This window comes from Solea senegalensis, linkage group LG5 (genome assembly GCF_019176455.1).
Source record: "Solea senegalensis isolate Sse05_10M linkage group LG5, IFAPA_SoseM_1, whole genome shotgun sequence".
Lineage (NCBI taxonomy): Eukaryota > Metazoa > Chordata > Actinopteri > Pleuronectiformes > Soleidae > Solea > Solea senegalensis.
Genome location: NC_058025.1, coordinates 9,554,647 through 9,573,880, shown reverse-complemented (window position 1 = coordinate 9,573,880; position 19,234 = coordinate 9,554,647). Strand labels below are relative to the sequence as shown.

The 19,234-nt window shown below is 38.6% G+C and overlaps 2 protein-coding genes and 1 long non-coding RNA gene across 3 annotated transcripts; 1 reads left to right on the top strand and 2 right to left on the bottom strand.

Annotated features, from left to right (window-relative positions):
* Positions 1–645: 645 nt before the first annotated feature.
* LOC122769855 lies at positions 646–3,515 on the bottom strand. Its single transcript, XR_006360467.1, has 2 exons — positions 2,452–3,515; positions 646–740 (listed from the first exon to the last, which is right to left on the bottom strand). It is a non-coding gene; the product is annotated as an uncharacterized LOC122769855 (long non-coding RNA).
* Positions 3,516–3,520: 5 nt separating this feature from the next.
* LOC122769854 (RNA-binding protein MEX3B-like) lies at positions 3,521–10,622 on the bottom strand. The gene is made up of 5 exons (XM_044026729.1): positions 9,785–10,622; positions 7,738–7,976; positions 6,780–6,825; positions 5,390–6,138; positions 3,521–5,188 (listed from the first exon to the last, which is right to left on the bottom strand). Exons 1-5 carry the CDS (start codon positions 10,407–10,409, stop codon positions 4,775–4,777), a joined length of 2,073 nt encoding a protein of 690 aa, XP_043882664.1. The 5' UTR covers positions 10,410–10,622; the 3' UTR covers positions 3,521–4,774.
* Positions 10,623–13,369: 2,747 nt separating this feature from the next.
* On the top strand, positions 13,370–17,500 carry LOC122770019 (transmembrane emp24 domain-containing protein 7-like). The gene is made up of 4 exons (XM_044026973.1): positions 13,370–13,409; positions 13,713–13,918; positions 14,459–14,704; positions 15,495–17,500. Exons 2-4 carry the CDS (start codon positions 13,760–13,762, stop codon positions 15,729–15,731), a joined length of 642 nt encoding a protein of 213 aa, XP_043882908.1. The 5' UTR covers positions 13,370–13,409; positions 13,713–13,759; the 3' UTR covers positions 15,732–17,500.
* The last annotated feature ends 1,734 nt before the right edge of the window (positions 17,501–19,234 follow it).

Below are 19,234 nucleotides of genomic sequence, written 5' to 3'. Positions count from 1 at the left end.
GGAAACCTCATATACATGCAGGGTTGACAAACACTGCCCTAGAATGAACCCTTAGGAGTCACCATTTTGGACCACCATGTGTTCACAGTAGCCCACAAAGGACAAAGTAAACATCTTTTGACGCTGACTGAAGGCTTCAAATATTCTTCTACACACTTGGAAGGTAAGAGTGAGCTGCAAAGTGCACCTTTGCCAACAAGTGTTTTTAAATGATTTTAAACTGATGCTTTTCACTGTACAGATTAACACAAACATCTGCCTGTTCATGTTAAATGTTAAAAAGTACTTTTAAAGAACTCAAGCAAGCGGTTGAAACCTCTACATCTAAGTATTTAACCCTGAATTAACTAAAAATGGTTTTACTTTCATCTCTTTCTCAAAAACACAAGCCCTGAACTGTCTGATTCAGTTTAAAACAGCGCGAATACTATTCAAAGCAAGAAATAATTCACTTCGGAATAAGATAAAGACATATAGCGGGGGTACTATATTTAAAAATGCAGTGTGCCAGGACAACTTTAAAAAGTATGCGTGATTCAATCTCGGGGGTTAAATTATGGAATATTCTAACAGATGGATTAAAGAGGAGTTGTGTTAAAAAGATCTGAGGGGAATTAAAATCTGAGGGGAATTAAAATTAAAAATAAAAAAAGGACGGACAGAAAACCCCAGGGAGCAGAAGGAAATGGGTTTTTTGCACATTTCGGAACTCATTTAGCTCCATTTCCCCCCCAAGAAACCTCCCATAAAAAACACAAAATTTAAATAAATATAAGGAAGAAGAACAGCAGTTTATTCCAGGACGGTGATGGAAATGGTCGCAATTAAAGACAGGTCATTAAGTACTTTGCATAACACTTTATATTAAAGGTACACATATTCACCATTAACTAGTTGCTTACTAATATGCATACTAGCCCTTTATTAGCTAGTATGCTACTTATATGCATGTTAGTAAGCACCCAGTTAGTAGTGAATATGTACCTTAATATAAAGTGTTACTGAACTTTGTATATAATACTGTAAATATTTGGTGATTGGATAATGTAGTGTATAAATTGGGTTGTGTGTAATAGGAATGGGGTATACATACAAATCTATACATCTGCCTACTCCTTTTCAAACGTGTTGGAAATAAAACAATCCATCTTATTTTTCACCTCAGTAATAAGTGAAATTAAACTCAATAATTAAAACTCAAATACAGAGGTAGTTCTGCTGTTAGAGGGATTTTCTCTCGTGGAACCAGGATCCTATTTCTCACTTTCGTTTAAGAAGTGAGTGCAACAACAAAATGGCTGCAGAACCACAAAGGATCATTTGCAGATTACTCACAGAACGTCCTGCGGGGCTCTCACATGTTCTTGGGTGACGTTGATTTTTTTTTTTTTTATTCGTTTAACTTGTCAGAACACAGGAGAGGATGTTTTCATACTGCAAATTACAACACGAGGAGTATAGATATGGAGATAGGATGATATAAAGAATGACAAATCACAGTAGGATCAGGGTGGCTTTAAATGAAACAGTCTTTAATAAGTAACTTTAATATCAGAAAAATAAAACTCTTAAATTCTCTTTACAGCAAATATATAATATCAGTGCTTTGGCCACAATAACTTAAAAGGCCATTATAAAATATAGTCTGCTTTTTAACTCCTGACTCAATTTGAAGAATTAATATGCCATAAGACTCCCCCCACATATACAAAACAAAAAAGTGTAGTAAAATTAGCAAATACTTTTTGAACGGTTGATACAGCTTAACAATATGTATATATTTTTTTTGTTTTATATGTAGATAAACTAAGCTACATGTTACAGTATACCGTTCATTATTTGATGGCGTACGAACATGACAGGCAGCTTGAGTCCTTGGCCTTTTTACAGTTGCAGTTATGACGTTTTTTTTACATTGGAGATACATTATAAAGACATGCTCGTGATGCACATTCCGTTTTCCACTAGGGTTGAACTGCTGCTATCAATACTATGATCATCAATACTGTGAACTAACGACTAAAACTACAAGCAGATAGCATTAACACTCTCCTGCAACGTCTCCGAGTCTCTAACTCACTTTAAATCACTCAGATAAAAGTAAAAAATAAAATCTTCTTGTAAACATTTTAATATAGATATATTTATATGTATATATATGAAATGTAACAAAATAAAAATAAGTTCTGTATATTCATCATCAGTCATGAACAGCAATATATATATATAATACATACACAAAAATGTCAATAGATTTGTGTTGAAGAAGTGAGGGCCTGACAGTATATTGCATTCCCTCGGAGAGAGCAGAGAAAGAAAGGACCGTTGGTAGATCTGAGGGGAATTAAAATTTTTAAAAAAAAGGACGGACAGAAAACCCCAGGGAGCAGAAGGAAATGGGTTTTTTGCACATTTCGGAACTCATTTAGCTCCATTTCCCCCCCAAGAAACCTCCCATCAGTCGTGTGGAGATGTTTCCGAGCAAAGACACGACTCCCAGAATACTGTTTACAGCTGGAATGCTAGGGGGACTCCACTTCAAAGTCCACACGGTAAAGCAATAATATTGATGTAACGTAGTGTTGGCACAGTCCAAGATGAAATCATTCCAGCTGCTTAACCCCTTTTGAAAACACCCAAAAACTCATTCAGTCCAGTTAAAAAACAAAAAAAGTCTAGAGACAGGTTTTTAAAGCTAAGATATGAGATGATTTCCACTGATTTGTACCTTTTTTCTTCATTCATCAGTAAGGAGTGGACAGATGTGCATATTAAAGGAGAAGGGAGAAAAAATACAAATGTGTTTTTGAGTCCCAACTAGTTTGATAAGGAGCGGGGGGAAGGCTGTGCTTTGAATGACCCCAGAAAGAGAGCTGATGAAAGGTTAAGCAGGATGTGTGTGTGTGTGTGTGTGTGTGTACCATTTGAAAACACCTCATCAGCACATTAATGCAGGAGATGAAGGTTAAACCCCCCTTGTATAAAATATTACAAAAAGAAAATGGAGGGTTAGTCGAAAAGGTGTATGTCTGAGACTCTGTAAATAAAATCCAAGGAGTATAATTTACCTAGTACTTTCTCCAGGATTTAGAACAGTGAGATGATGTTTGCATAGGCCTGGTAGACGAAACAATATAAAATTTAAGTAAAAGTGAGTGGTGTGCCATCTCAATTTTGCATTTTCCCGCGAGACGGCCACGGGGGGAGCAGTCCGAGGAGATCGACATTCAAGTGACAGAAAAGGGAGGCTATTGAGATGGCTTTAGGTCAGCAGCCTGTCTGTACAGTACAGAGACTCGTCCCAGATTACATCTGTTGTCTTCATAGTGTTTCTTTCAAACAATATCAGCTCTATTGGCTCCCAGGTAGGGATCAAGTTGTTGTTTTTTTAATAAAAAGGAACTGCAATTCAGGGGAACGAGGAATGTTAACCAAAAGAAATAAGCTGTGCATATATTTCTGGCTGAAAACCAGGATCAATATATTAAAAAATATATAAAAGAATAAGATGGGGGGGAGTGTTCATTCTTAAAAAAAAAAGCTGTATAATACTCGTGAAATGCTCTACAGAATAGGAAGCAACAGAGAATCTTTGATTCACAACAATGAATGTAAGAGGGTGAATGTTAAGACTTCAGTCTGACTTTCAGCTCGTGTTCCTTATTGGACTTAGTGTCGTCAGTTATAATTACAGGCGTTCACAAAAGGCCACACGTTTGTTTTTGTTTTTTTTAAGACAGAGCAATGCTGTGTAATCGCCGGAACATTTGTTTCTTTATGCTTACTTGGAATTAGGCACAAGTTTACCGTAAACATTTAGAAATAGAAAGCAACACGGTGGTAACTGAAGTGGTGCAACGTCCTGGTACTGGCTTCAATCTGGGAAAGAAAGAAACCCAGCGGCAACAAGGCGCTACCAGGGTGGAAGTGACAAGTTTGCCAAGTGTGGCTTTAACTCACTTGGTTTAAAAAAAACATTTGGGTGCATTTGTATGAGTATGATATGCTCATTAACTATCTTGAGCATGTAAACATGTCCTATTCAGAGTAATATAACTGTAACTATACTATATGCAAATTATGTGGGACAGAGTTAGCATGTGTTAGGGTGACGTAGCATGTTTACTGTGGCATTCAAATGCTGCGGTCGCAAAAAGAACGACAATCAATTTGTGACTGGGTATATGTAAACATGCTCACCTCAAAATGTCCTGTGTGATTTTTTTGCCATGAGCAAAATTAGGGGGCAAAAGGGGCAAGAATGACAATTGTAGCAGCAAATGCGTTTAGTTTTTTTACGTTTGAGATGTAAACAAAAAAAAAAGCCAACATTATGGAGTTTCCTAGAGTTCTAAAAGGGTTTTAAATGTTCTAGAAAAATAAAATTTTAAATCAATAAAACATAGGTAGGCAAAAAGTTGAAATTAGGGTGACGAAAATGGAAATCAAAAATTGCAATGTGAAAAAAAAAAAAATGATGTCCCACCCCACCCAATGCTACATAGGGGGCTTATAACACCCTCCGATTGATCAATCAGTCAAGGAAGAAGACTTCACAATTTCAAGCACATGAATGGGCTCAAGAGCCAAACCCATGCCCTGAACAAAGATCACACTTTACTCACCTACTCTCCCTCACCTTTGTCAACACCAGCTTCAACAAAACCTCTACGCTAATCCAAGGGTCAGTTTTGTAATTTCCCCACACAAAAAAAAAGTGTAGTGTTGGGGGAGGCTGATCCCTCATCAACCGCTGAGGTGAATGGATTAAAAATCACATGTTGCGGAGCTGAATGGCCTGCGTGACGGGGGACAGGCACACAGGACAAACAGCTTCTGGACACTGGCATATCTGGGTGGCACAATCTAGACAGAAGAGGTTATGGCCACAGGGAACCAAGGCAGCGATCACCTGGTTATCCATACAGTGAATACATATCTCTTGTCCTCTCCCCGCGGCTGATCCGAGCCCTGGTCGGTAGAAGAGGGAGGAGTCAGGAGGCGAGGAAGAGGAGGCAGTGCTTTCACTGGAAGAGGAGAAGGCCGAGCTGTAAGAGGGGAACCTTTGGGTATCGAGGGTCCCAGCTGAGCCTAAAGGCCCTCGATGAACACGCTGAGCCTGAGGGTGCTCCAGCGCTTCTGTCCCAGAGAAGGTTGGAGAGAGCCGGGGTGTCCCAGGCTGACTGGTCTGAAGACATCGAAGACAACAGTCATTAGACGACTACAACTCAATACTCTCCACCACCTTTCTTTTATCACAGTAATTATTTATTTGTTTATTGCTCAGATTCCTTATAATATGTATTTCATGTAAGAAAATCAAATGGTGTACACTGAACTATGAGATGGTTATTTAATGTCTATACAGGACATGTTGAATTCCACCTACCTGAGACTGAAGAACATCAAAGGCCTGGAGGGGTTGGTGGTCCACAAGGGAGCTCCAGACATGCGTCTGTGCAGCAGGGTGTGAGGATTGGGCAGTAGAGATGGTTAATGGGTCAAAACCTGAGGAGGAGCCTCCTCCTCCTCCTCCTCCACCTCCACCTCCCAAGCTGACCAGCTCCTCAGACCCCACAGGAAGAAGGTTTTCGCCATACCACAAAGCTGGAGTGCCAGAATTACGACTGTTGTTGTTAGCATTGGCATTATACGAACAGGTTGGGCTGAAATCTGCCATCCGGTTAGCATTCCCACCGCCATAGAAAGAATCAGCGGAACTGGAGCCACTGCCGAGTGAACTGGAGCTGTCGTTGCGGTAGTTGGAAGACATCCTGACGCCACTATTGATATTGCTATTGACTGGCTGGCCACCATTGATGCTCACTGGCAACAAGCCACTGCCACCCGATGATGTTGCATTAGCGTGGAGCCACCCGGGCTTCCCTAACCCCATTGATGCTGCCGAACTCTCAAAGCTGACATCTGTCCCGTTGTATTGAAAATCATTGTTGTCTACACCTGGAGCCTCTATACCCCCACCGGTCCCCGTGCGCATGGCAATATGTGCCTCGATTTCCTCCCTGGCCCGGTCAACGTTTTCTGGCATCCCAGTGACCTCAAATACAGGCTCTTTGTCTCGACTCGGTGTCACAATGTAAGTGTGGGTCTGTTGCTGGATGCGCTTGATGGTTGCCCCTGAAAAATATAACCAGATCAAGATTCTAGTACTTAAGGTTATTGTCAATGTTTAATTCTACAGACCATTCTAAAACAACCCTGTTTCTCAACGTGCTTAAAATAGTATTAGATTATAAAACTAGAAAAGTAAAACAGTAGTACAATAACAAGCAATAAATAAATGTCTAACACATTTGTGTTCAACTGAATATTGAAGTGTGGCATTTTGCAAATCAACCTTAAGGCTTTGTGACACTGCGGTGATAATGTCAACAGAACAAGGGGTTAAAAGAGTCTGTGAAAACAGAAGCCAACCTTCCTGCACAGAGATGAGCAGAATAAACTCTTTGAAAAGCTAAAGAAATGCTTCACAAGTTACTTTAAAAAGAGCATCTCGTTTATGACACCAAAAAAAAATCACTTGTTGGGTATTGATGTTTATTATCCTGCAAACTTCACATTCATTTAAAAAAAAAAATTCAAATCCTTCTACTTTTTTTTTAGTATTGTGTTAAATCTAGAAACTTAATATAGAAACATGACTTGCTGTGCTGTTATGAAACTCATCATGTTTCTTATAACCGTGTCCTATAACCAGATGTCCAGAAACTGAAGCAAACAACAGTTAGCAGAGTTCAAAAAAAGAATTGAAGACTCACCTTTTGGACCCACAACCAGCCCAACAACACGATAGGGTACCCGCACCTGTGGGGTTGAAAAGACATGTCAAGACATGTCCCTTAAAAACAACGGAGACAGGACACACATAACAAATGTACAAAGAAAATGCATACTTTTTCCTTTTTCTTTGTAAAAAAAAAAAAAGTGAATAATGTGCTCAAGACTCCACTCATTTTCTTAAATTACATAAATAAAAAAACAAGAACCACTAAATAAACACTAGAACAACTAGGAAAAAGCACTCAAAGTGTTTTCACACTGACAAGCACTGACACGCTCGGCCTCTGATTCTGTTCAGTAACTTAGTGCGCTCATTGAGCCAATCCGCTTTATTCGGACCCAAGTTCCACCGCCTTACAGCATCAACAGTGGATATTACTTACACTGTGCTTTCCTTCTGTTCATTCAGAAAAAAGCTCTTTACATGTTCTTTGTTTCCTTTGCCATTTTCACCTGCTCACCTTCTGTCTTACTTATCTCCAGCTTACACTAACACAACCACTGATCACATAATGGTTCACTTGGAAACCCCATGTAATTTGTTTTTTGTGCCATAACATACATCCCCATTAAGTATAATCAAAAGTCCAAACTTTTGAGTTGTCCAAAAACATAACCACTTGCTTTCAGACAAATGTGAAGAAAGTGACTTCAAGTCAATTGTGCAACAGCTGCTGGAACAAAGCTGCTTTTATGTAACACTATTGTTCCAAATATAAACATCTGTCCAGAGAGAGACGAAGCGTAATAAACACTTTAAATCACTTAAAACACTTCAAACGCTAACGTGTAAAACTCAGAGGCTCTTCACTCAATGAAGCAAATGTGTTACAGTGTTAACATTCACAACACTTAATATGATTCATTCCACAAGAATGTCTGCCAGGTCTTAAACATCAAGACTTCACAGTGACTCATAACCACATGCTTACTGACCTGAATGGTCGTCTGTCCAGGTAGAGTAGGCATCCCAGGACCAGTCGCAGCAGCCAGAGTGCCCGTCTTGTTACGAGACGCTCGGATGAGGGAGAAGTGCTCGGCCGCAGATAAGATCTCCCTCTTGGCCATGGCCACATCTTCTTTGCGTCCTGTCACAACAAAGACGGGCTGCTCCCCTCTCACTGGTGTCTTGATGTAGGTGTTGGTCTTGGCTCTCAGTGCCTTAATCTTACAGCCTATGAATATTAGGTTTTAAAAAAAAAAAAGGAAAGACAATAGAATTTTTTTATTATTTCACAAAGTTCAGATCAACATGGAACCATGTTTTCCTGTGTTTTGGGAGCACTGAAATGCTATTTTTTGGAAACAATCCTTTTTATGTATACAACCAATACACTGCCCTAATGGTCAATGTCTTTTACGGTCTCTTTTTTTCTTTCCTTATTCCCCCTGGCTTGGGTCATTATGTCTTTCTGTGGCGGTATACACAGTAGCTTTATATTTGAGGAAAAAAAAGGATGTGCACATGATTAACATCTCCTTTTCTCTTTTTTTGGTCTACTTCTGTAGCAGCGTTACATGCCACGTACAAGCCTGGCATATGTACTCCAGCATTTAGAGTCGTTTTGGTCGTGTTTATGGAACACATTTTTTTTTTTTTAAGAAAGTTGTTTCTGTGTGGACACGTTGCTCTTTTGATGTTCATGTTATTACCTCGGCAGATGAGGCAATGCATTGTTTGTCTGCTTTTGAGCAAAAACTCAAAAGGTAAAAGTTGGATTTTGGTGGACCCATCCAGGGTGTACTCCACCTTTTGCTCTATGTTGGCTGGGATTGGCACCAGCAGTCCTGTGATCCTCATGTGTATCCTCAAGTGTTAGACAGTGGATGGATGGGCAAACAGGGACTTACTAAGCTAAGCTTACTTGTTTGTTTGTTTGATAGGCACATTGTATTTTTGTTCTTTAAGTGCACTTAGAGAGTGGGTACAAACTGAGTTATAGGATTAATATATATTGTGCATCTTGTTGTAAAAGGACAAGATTATTTCACACAACACCTCCAAATTGACCAATAAAATAACTGCACTTGCAATATCACACCCCATTCCCGTTTAAAGATGCCTAAGCTTATAAATTAGATATTCCTTTCAGCTGTGGTTGAAAGTCCAGCTTTATTACCAGAGCCATTTCCTGTTGTTGTCAACACAGCCTGTATGTGAGTGAGTGTGCACCATCCCCCAACTGGTTTAAACCGCTATACAACACTACTTATCAAACCTATGCATCAATGAGTAATGTCAAGTTAATGTACAGCATCTGATTTTAAAAAAAGTTGATGTCTGAGGAAAAATCCGTAGTGATTAGTCCTGTACTCTTGAGTCTGTCACGGTCGGAACCAACCATAGCCTACAGCTGATGTGGCAAAGCAATGGTGACCACCACACCGTCTCCTCCAAGACAAAAGCCAAGCATGGTTAAGCACGACAAGGCAGGCATATATTATCAACGAAACACAGACAAAACATCCACAACGCAGACAACACGACGGGACACGGTTAAATTGTTGGTTGATATTAAACTTGTGATGTAAACTTTTGTTGAGAGGGTGGTGGTGACCCACTTATGAGTGCTAGGCTAGCTGGTTTGAAGCTAACGCTATCGGTTGTATTTTAGTTTTAATTGAAGACATTTGAAGTTTTAAACTACAAACAATCAGTTACAATTGATTGTATTGTACACGAAATTAAATCAAATCAAATTGTATAAAAAAAGCGAATACACATCAGTAACCATGCATGGGACAAGTTCCTATTTAGCTAACGTTAATTCTCACAAAAACAGCAACATGTCATTTAACATATTTTAATTTTCTCTTTTAATCTCTTACTTAGTTGTAGACGTGTTGCTGACTTTTTTAAAACTCTTATTTATGTTTATTCGCTTACTTTATTTTAGCTTTACACTTAGTTTTGGCCCAACTCCATTTAGCAACTTTGGCTAATGAATGCAACACGAACCATCCGACCCATACAACGACTCACCCTGTCTGCCCACGATCTCCGCGACGTGCTCGGAACTCGGCACGGCCACACACTCGGTGGTGTTGACGCTCTTTCGCCGGGCCAACAGCGACGCTTCGGCCTCGTACCCGGGCTCCGCGAACACGCCGGGCGGCAGCATCGCCATGCCGCTAGACGGTAGTAGGGCGCTGCCGCTGACCGCGGTGGCATCATCCTGCTCCCCTCCGTTGTACAACAAGACCGTCTCGATGTGCTCCATCCTGGACGGCATCACCGCCGGCCCCGGCGGCAGGTGTTTGTGGCGGTGGGCCTGCGCTAGCAACGAGTTGCCGGCGCTAACCGAGGGGGAGTCGACGACGGCTGCGACCTCCGGCTCTTCGTCCTCGGGCGCCGTCTTCATCTCGTCTCCCGAGGGCGGCCGGTTCAGAGGCAATGGTTTCAAGTCTAACACCGTACCGAGGAGGTTGAAGTGAGAAACCTGGTGGTGGTTGTGGTGAAAGGACAGACTTTCATCCACTTGTTCGGGGCTCTGGTTCTGAGTACCGTGGTGCTCATCGAGGCCTATACCGGCGAAAGCGTGCACTAGCGGCGGTGGGACCTCGGACTCTCCCTCATCGGCCTCCAGCAAAGAAGTGCTACTGGGCATGATCCAGAACTTTATTGATATTGCTGTTACACAGAAATCGATAAGACTAAGAAATCAGGTTTGTTCAGATTTACAAAATAAGAAAAAGCGACCAGCGCCTGACGGTTGAAATGTGCAGCTTTTGTTTTGTCTTTTGGGCTCTCCATGCAGCCCTCCCAAGTCCCAATACCGTGATCTCGCCTTGCCTCTTCACGCGATACTTTGTTTTGGGGTCAGTGGCGTAACAGTCAAGATGACATCATGCTGGCATGAAGTGCCGAAGTGCACTTCCTTTTTTGTTTATTTAAATGACAAACTATTAGCCAATTAACCAAATAAATCTGAAGAGTGTGAGCAAAATTGTGCACAATATAAAGTACATATACATTTTTTACTGCCATTTTTGTTACACCAAGAGTGACAAAACTGGGGAATTTTCATAAAATAAAAATGTAATATAGATTCTAAAAGGCTAAATAACATTACACTTATATTTATTACACTGAAGTTAAATATACTATGAAAGTAGGCTACACTAAATGTAGTGAAGCACTAAATATTTTGTATCAATAAATGACTTGCAGTCAAAATAGTAACAATTGTTTGACTCCAATTTCTCCCAGCTCTGCCTCTTACAATCCAATTATTGTCTCCCTTGGTATATAGCAATATTTTTCTATGGATGCTTAAAACTAGACAAAGTGGATAAAAAACGAATACAACAGAGGTGGCTAAGCCTGGTCCACAGTCTGTAACACCTAGTTTACAATGTAAATATGTTTATGTGTATCCATGTGTTTAATGAAAGAGATTTTTTTTAAAAAACGTGTATATCTTTCCAGTTCAACTGTATAAGGTGAAAAAACTCAGGAAAATGTCAAGATAAAAAACGAACAAAATATTATATATATATAACAGAAAATACAAAACGTTATGACCACTTCTAGGGTTATTCTACAGATAATCAGTGCAAACTACATGTACAGCTATTGTTATCATCCCCTATAAACATTATTAGCCTACTCAAAACATGCATTATTTTACTCCAGTGTTTTAATTTAAGTCATAAAAAGGACAGCTGTTTCGTCTGCACTACAAATTCATATTGAAACAATACATCTCTGTAAATACACCTTAATGTGTGATGGCATAATGCATCTACACTCCAACCTATTGCTGACTGTTCTTTTATACCATTATTTATCATTGAAAATTTAGCCCCCTGCACTGTTGGACCTATTTACATATTGATTTACTTATTTTTTTTATATAGGCATATCTTATGTTTGTTTGCAATTATAACACCTCATAATTCATTTCATAATTGCTTAATATTGTTTGTGCTATGTTCTTACCTTGTGCTGTTGGACCACATGGAGGGTGTGAGGGTTGATGATTTTAAATGAACTTAGCTTTGTGTATTCAAAGTGAAGTGAATACCTAGTTACATGACCCAGATAACCAATATCTTCTAAGCAGTTTTTTTAATGATTTTAATTATTAGTGTTTTAACAACAACAACAACAACTTTTTCCACAATTTTAACTTTTTTTTTTTTCTTTCTACTCTTTGTACTCACAGTACGCCAAGTACCCTCGTTTGTCCATAATCTTTTCACAGGAGAGCCACATATCTTCAATCTGGGGTGGAGTGGCTCAGTGGTTAAGACCCTACCTTGTGTACCAAAGACATCATGGTCGCAAGTTCGATTCCACCCCTGGCTAATTGTACTTGATTCCATTGTAAGTCGCTTTGGATAAAAGCGTCTGCTAAATGACATGTAATGTAATCTGGTAAAAAAATAAATTTAAAAGGCTCAAGAATTAATTCTTTCTCTTCACCATTCGGATCCATGGTGTCAAACAGCTTTCACATTTCCTGCGCAGCCTCCTCAGTTTGGGTGCTGTTCATGTTCAAAATCTGAGGCATCTCCACCCTGGCTGCAAACAAGTGTTGATTCGCCTGCACCCATTCCGCTGCAGCGTTCAAGTGCTGGTTCGTAGTGCCGGTAGTTAAGATCGAAATATGCATCTCTAAGAGACAAATAATGTCGTAATAAGTAAAACAAAATTATATAAAAACGATATGATATCTCAGTTTTCTTGGTCTTCGTGTAGGAAAATGGCACATTTAAGTGAGCACTATCATACGATAACAACGCTAAAAACTACCCAAAAGTCCAAAACCCGATTCTTTCAAATTAATATAACTTAGGACAATACAGGACAATATATAGTGTGCAACATAACGTTCTAGTGAATAAAGACTGTTTCTGTTTCTTCGTATGACGCAAAGTTGTTGTCACTTGACTGTTACCCACCTCGTCGTCTTCACACTTCACATGGGGAACGAAAAATACGTGCGTCAAGTATGCTCGCTTTTATTTTGAATATTTGCTTCCGTATGGTCGCCTTTATTTTGAAAGGCTTCGAATGAACTTCCGGTCCTGACAATGCAGGAGACCTCACAGTGCAGGTCTGCAACGAAGGGTCCTGACAGTGCAGGTCTGCAGCTAGACCCCTCTCAGTTCTTTGGGGAATTAATTTAAACTTTTTAATTAAATTAATTAGGTCCAAATATTTGTTTTACACATACACATCATCATTACCATCACCTCATCTCACACATATTTTAATAGAACACAGACAAAACACAAACATTTAATCCTTTTTTGTATCGGTTACACACCTGAAAGCATAAAACATTGCCTCATGTAATAAAGTCCATAACAATTATTTCTTGAGAATTACCAAATAAACAAACCAGGCTTATAGACGTATAGTATCACATGATCTGCACGACATAATTAAATAATGTTCAGGTGATACTGAGCCACGTTGGAGTGTTTCTTGCAATCATAGGTTTACCCACTATGTGGATGTGGCCCACGTGATCACGCGTCCTGCTTTTGGACAAATGACAGTTGAGCAGAGGGGCGGGCCTTCACGTGGGACAGCCAGTCCTGCGTCGTTTTTGTGAAACGTCATCGCAGATTAGTCACATCCGGGTGAGCATTTTGAGGTGAGTGGCTATTGCTGACTGAGACGAAATAATAAATTAAGAAATTGTAATGTTTCGCTTTAACTTGTTTGACCACAAATGCGTATATGTTATAATAATTAATTAGCTAAGGGGATATATGATTATTATTATTCCCGAGTGGCTTTTTGTCTCTAGTTTAGAGGGTAGCCAGCTAGCTAGTTAGCTTTAAGCTAACAACTTGCCTGTAATACCAATGTCCGGGTTTGCTTTGTCACCATTGTTGTTTTTAAACCAGCTCGTCTGTTGATTTCACTTTAATGTTTTTTCGTGTTATTTCGGCAGATCCGTGGACGTGTTTACTTTGAAGCTGTTGGCTCTTGGTCTTCAGGATGTACGGATCCTTCCGGGTGCTGCTGCAGGTCCTGTGGGCCCTGCTGCTTTGGGGCTGGGTGCTGGGCTCCGAGCTCACCTTTGAGCTGCCGGACAACGCCAAGCAGTGTTTCTACGAGGACATCACCATCGGTACCAAGTGTACACTGGAGTTCCAGGTGCGTGTGATCCCTTTCCAGCCTCCAGGACAAAGAGCCTGATGGAAAAGTGGTCTTTTTTTTTTTCATTGATGGAACACGTATGTTGACCTATCCTCTTGGGGAAACACACGATGTTATCATGTTACGATGTTAGCAGTAAAATACACTCACAATAAAGAAAAATATTGGGAAATTTCCATAATTGAGATCCTCACAATGAGAAACTATAAAATTATATCATGCAAGTAACCCCATCTTTCCAGGACAACATGGTTTATGATAATCTTGGACTTTTCTTCACTTTAAAATGTACTGTAATGTTTGTTAATTGTATCTATTTATCTAATGTTTTTGACTTTTTGGAAAGTGTGTGCTGTATATAGTGTTAACTTTATAATAATATATTAAAAACTGCATCTTTTACATTGATACAATTTTTATTCAAATATGACACATTTGTCTCAACTTCAGAGTTGCAAACAAACTTATTTTCTTAAAGTTATATGAATATATTTTCACTATATTTCACTGAATAAATTATTTAATATGTCTTCTCAGGTGGTGACGGGCGGTCACTATGATGTGGACTGTCGTTTGGAAGACCCAGATGGCAACACACTCTACAAGGAGATGAAAAAGCAATATGACAGCTTTACCTTCACTGCTTCCAGGAATGGCACCTACAAGTTCTGCTTTAGTAATGAGTTCTCCACCTTCACGCACAAGACGGTGTATTTTGACTTTCAGGTCGGGGATGATCCTCCACTTTTCCCCAATGAGAACAGAGTCACTGCTCTCACCCAGGTGAGCTATTCTTTGTGTAGACATGTGTTTTTGTTCAAGTGAGGAAATATAACTGTGATAAGCCCAAATTTACTTTATGTTTCCAAAATAATCTACTAGATAATTTTCTGGTCAGTGTGTAGTAGAACTAGAGAAATAAACCACTTTCCCACATTTTTTGTTATACATGTTAGGGAAGGATTACTTATCCGGTTGTTTTTGTTCTGTTGCTTTGTGACCCTTTGCAATTCCTAACATATTTCCAACCAACCTAATTTAAAAGTAGTTTAACCGGCTGTAACAACTCAAAAACCTGCTTGGGTGTGCCTGACATTAATTAGATATCTTCTGTTTATTACTTTACTTTTTTAATAAGTCTTTACCAGAATGGATGTGCTTGTATTTAGCACCCACAGGACAACCCAGCCCACATCTGTTATTGGTTTATATGTAAATTTTATATATATTTTATTGCTAAATTAACACGTTCCATAGTGTGGATTTTAAACCAACGTTTATTTTCTGTTTCAAAAACATCAGTGGAATTTTGGACATATTTTGGTTAAAATTAAACCAGCTTGGCTCTTAAAATCCTGAAGGCTGTCCATATAGTCAACATTCTTTAATAATTACCCTGTTATCAGTGTGATATTTCTTAAAGCTTTGTTTGAAAAAATGCAATTGGTAAATCATGAAGGCTGCAGTTAATCTATTTTGATTGTGAATCAAAATGATATTTGAAATAGGTTTGTTGTTAGCTGGTCAGTAATTTATTTCCAGTCACAGTCTAAATGATTTTTACTGTCTCTAGATGGAATCAGCCTGTGTGTCTATCCACGAGGCCCTGAAGTCAGTCATCGACTACCAGACACATTTCCGCCTCCGTGAGGCTCAGGGTCGCAGTCGGGCAGAGGACCTCAACACTCGTGTTGCATTCTGGTCCATTGGAGAAGCCATTATTCTTTTGGTTGTCAGCATCAGCCAGGTGGTCCTGCTGAGAAGCTTCTTCTCTGACAGGAAGACCACTACAACACGTGTCGGATCATAACAGTCTCTGAGCTCTGGGATCTTTATTCATCACGTTCTTTCTTTACATGAGCTTGTGTGTATTGAGTTGCTTAGAATAGCAGGGCTGAATTGACATTGGATCATATCTAATTGCCACCATCTAAGGTCCTTTCGTGTTCAGTACTGCTCTTCTAAGAAATTTAATGCAACCAAGTCTTGCGCAAAAAGGTTGTGTGTTTAAAACGATTGTGAGGTTAAAGGAAAACGGAAGAAAGGCTTGATTGTGTTGCTTCTAAATATGTTTTTTGAGGCAGTTCAAGCAGCTGGTCATATAGTTTAAAAAAAAACAACAACTTACTTTTGAATATTGGAATTTTCTCAATGTGTTCCTACTTTATTTGTGGCCTTTTTGCCCCCATGATCTCATACCCTCTCTCCTTGATCGGTTCCATTTTCAGCCCAAACTTTGCACTGAAATAACCAAGGTAGTGAAAGGTGTAACTGAAAGTATTCATAATGTACAGTACCATGCCAAAGTCTCAGGGCACCACCAGTCATACAACACGTGTATGTAATGCTCAATCATGTGTTGAATAAACCTGCCATATTAGACCTTTTTTCTCAGCAGATATTTATCAACATGGAATAGTAGGACAAACGCAGATTTTACCACATTAATTAGGGTTCCACTCCAGATTTAAGAGAGTCAGGGTCGTGCTATAGTGCTCAAGTGTAAGGGTAGGCCACACCAAACACTTGACACACTGGCCTGTAGAAGTTGTATTTTTCTGGAAAAAGTGATTTTGAAACCGCATGCATGTTTCCCATGTTTACTGGACGTGTTCTAGTAAAGTGATTGGGAAATAATTATCATACCATAGACCATACAGTAATTGTACTGTATGACCATTGTGGTATTGCTAAAACAAGAAAAAAATGGTGGCCTAAGACTTATGCACAGTATTGTAGGTGTAAGAATATACAGTGGATATTTCTTTATCTACAAACCGTTGGGTCACTATCACTAAGATTTGCATTTATTATGACAAGAAAATTCATGTTCCATGTTCTCATTGTTATTAAACCTTACCTTGTTTAGTGAGAAAGACTAGATATTGTGTTTGCTTTTACTAGTTTTGCCATTTTAGATTAGTTATTGGAAGGGGGTATGCTGTGCAGAGTAAATTACTTCAATATTAACTTGAAGGAGTGAGCTATTTTGTATTTAAGCTATTTTTATTTGGATTAAAGTACTCGCATCGCCCATTAATTGACCCAAAATACACCTACTTGACCACACCAAGGTGAATCATCACCCCTAAATTATATTTGTTTGACTTAGTTTTAGGGAAACCTTTACTATATCTGAAAAATGGCACATTTTGTGGTAATAGGCAATGCCTATTACCAAGCGCACCATGTTGTTACATAAACGGTCAGTCATAGTTCCCAGCAATGTTATATCTAGTGCTGCCTTTGCTATTTAAAGTGCAACAACTTATTTATATTGTGGGCTGATATTGTCCTTGTGGTTTTATACAGTACTGTTGTAAAATGTATGTTTTTCTTTTGCAAAATGTTGCTTAAATTCAATTCTAGTATTTGTAAGTTGTAATTTCAGATGATTTCCCCTCACCAACTACTTGGTTCTTCTTCAAACAAAAAAGAACAACATTTTGGACAGAGTTGATTTAATTTGACAGGCACTCATTTTTTTCTTTCATCAGTTGATTCCATAAATGGTTTTCAACATGCAAGTTTCTTGAAATTTTCATTAAACATTTGTATGTGCAGGAAGCTACACATTAATTAGTTGCACACTTATTTCTGACTGGCTGAAACACGTTTCAACGAAGCTTCACATTAGCACAGTTAACACAACAAATCACATATGTACGTCATTGAACATGGATTAAATTCCTGGCAAAGTAAAAAAAAAAATAAATAAACATCTGTGGAATTTTAAATATGGCTAAGGCTTTTACACATGGACCACTGAAATATACCACAAACTCATTCCATTTCAACTTTATAGTCTTGTTCAGTGTTGGTATTTCCCTTACGGTTTGTTCAATTTTTGGACATATTTTGGTTCAAATTCAACTATGATGACTGTTAAAATCTTAATGGCTGTCCATTTAGTCAAAAATCATCAATAATCTTGTTTTCAGTGAAGGGTGACATTTCTGGATGCGTCCTCTGGTGGTGCTTTTCCTGCTCTTAACCTGTAGGGAGTGATATAATCAAGGCCGTCAGAGTCAACTGTGTAGATACACATTTCAGAATATGCTTCACCCTACTAAAAACCTCTCAATCATATTAATCTTTTTTAGATATGACCTTTATTCTGTTGTAGGTGAACTCTAATTTCTTTATTTTTTCATTGAACAAAATACATTTAACAAGATAAGATGCCAGCATAAAATTACAGGATTGGAACAATAAAGTTATTTTAAAAATAGAGAAAAACACTGCTAAGGAAGGGATGCATTGCTAAATAGAAAACATGCTCATTCATTGACATGTTTACACATATTTTTTTGTTGTTGTAAAGGTTTAATGATTTAACTACGGAATTGATTTCAAGTAGAAAGGTGATAAAATTCCTGCTTGTGATCAGCAGTGGTTATCAAACGTTTTATACCAAGTAACACCTGAGAAAACATTGAACAGCGCTGTTATCGTTAAAACGTTAAAATACAGTGGTGTAAATTGGCTGAGCAAAGTCAGTTACAGACTTCTCACAGGAGGCAGATTTATTCCCAATAAGATAATTTTCTCTCTCCCTATCATCTTCTTCCTCACATATATGTCAGACACTGGTGTAGGGAAATTAGATTAAGATGAAGGGAGAGACAGAGATGACTATTATTAATTTTTTGGTTATTTTTTCCATTTTCTACGCACTCCGGTCAGAATTCCTCACCACTCCGATCTCATACCCTGATACAGTACAACAGGATTTCTAATTTTCCTCCAAGTACCAGCAGAGGAAGCTTATGTACTACTGGTGGTACACATACCACAGTTTGAGAACCATCAAAGATTCAAGATTCAAAGATTCAAAGTGTTTATTGTCATATGCACAGTAAAGAAACACGTTTCCCTGTACAATGAAATTCTTACTTTGCTGTCCACTCAAAAACACCAGCATAAAGTAGAAAAGAGATGCTTTTGTAGAAAAAAAAAGTATAAATATACATAAGAAAAATATAAATATTACAAATAAACTAAAATAACATATATGCATAAAATAAGTGTAAACATATGCATATATACAAGGAATAAGAGTATTACAAAAAACTAACATAACATATATGCATAAAATAAGTGTAAACATATGCATATAAACAAGAAATAAGAGTAAATAAGAGTCTATCAGTGTAGAAGATAATAGACACTGTCTTTTAGATTGATATTATAACATCTGATGATATTTTCTTCTAATAATCATCATCATTTCCAGCAGGCTGTACACTGAGAAGGCTTCCTTCCACAGTTTGAATTTCTTCATCACAATTAATCTCATCCTCTCATCTCCTC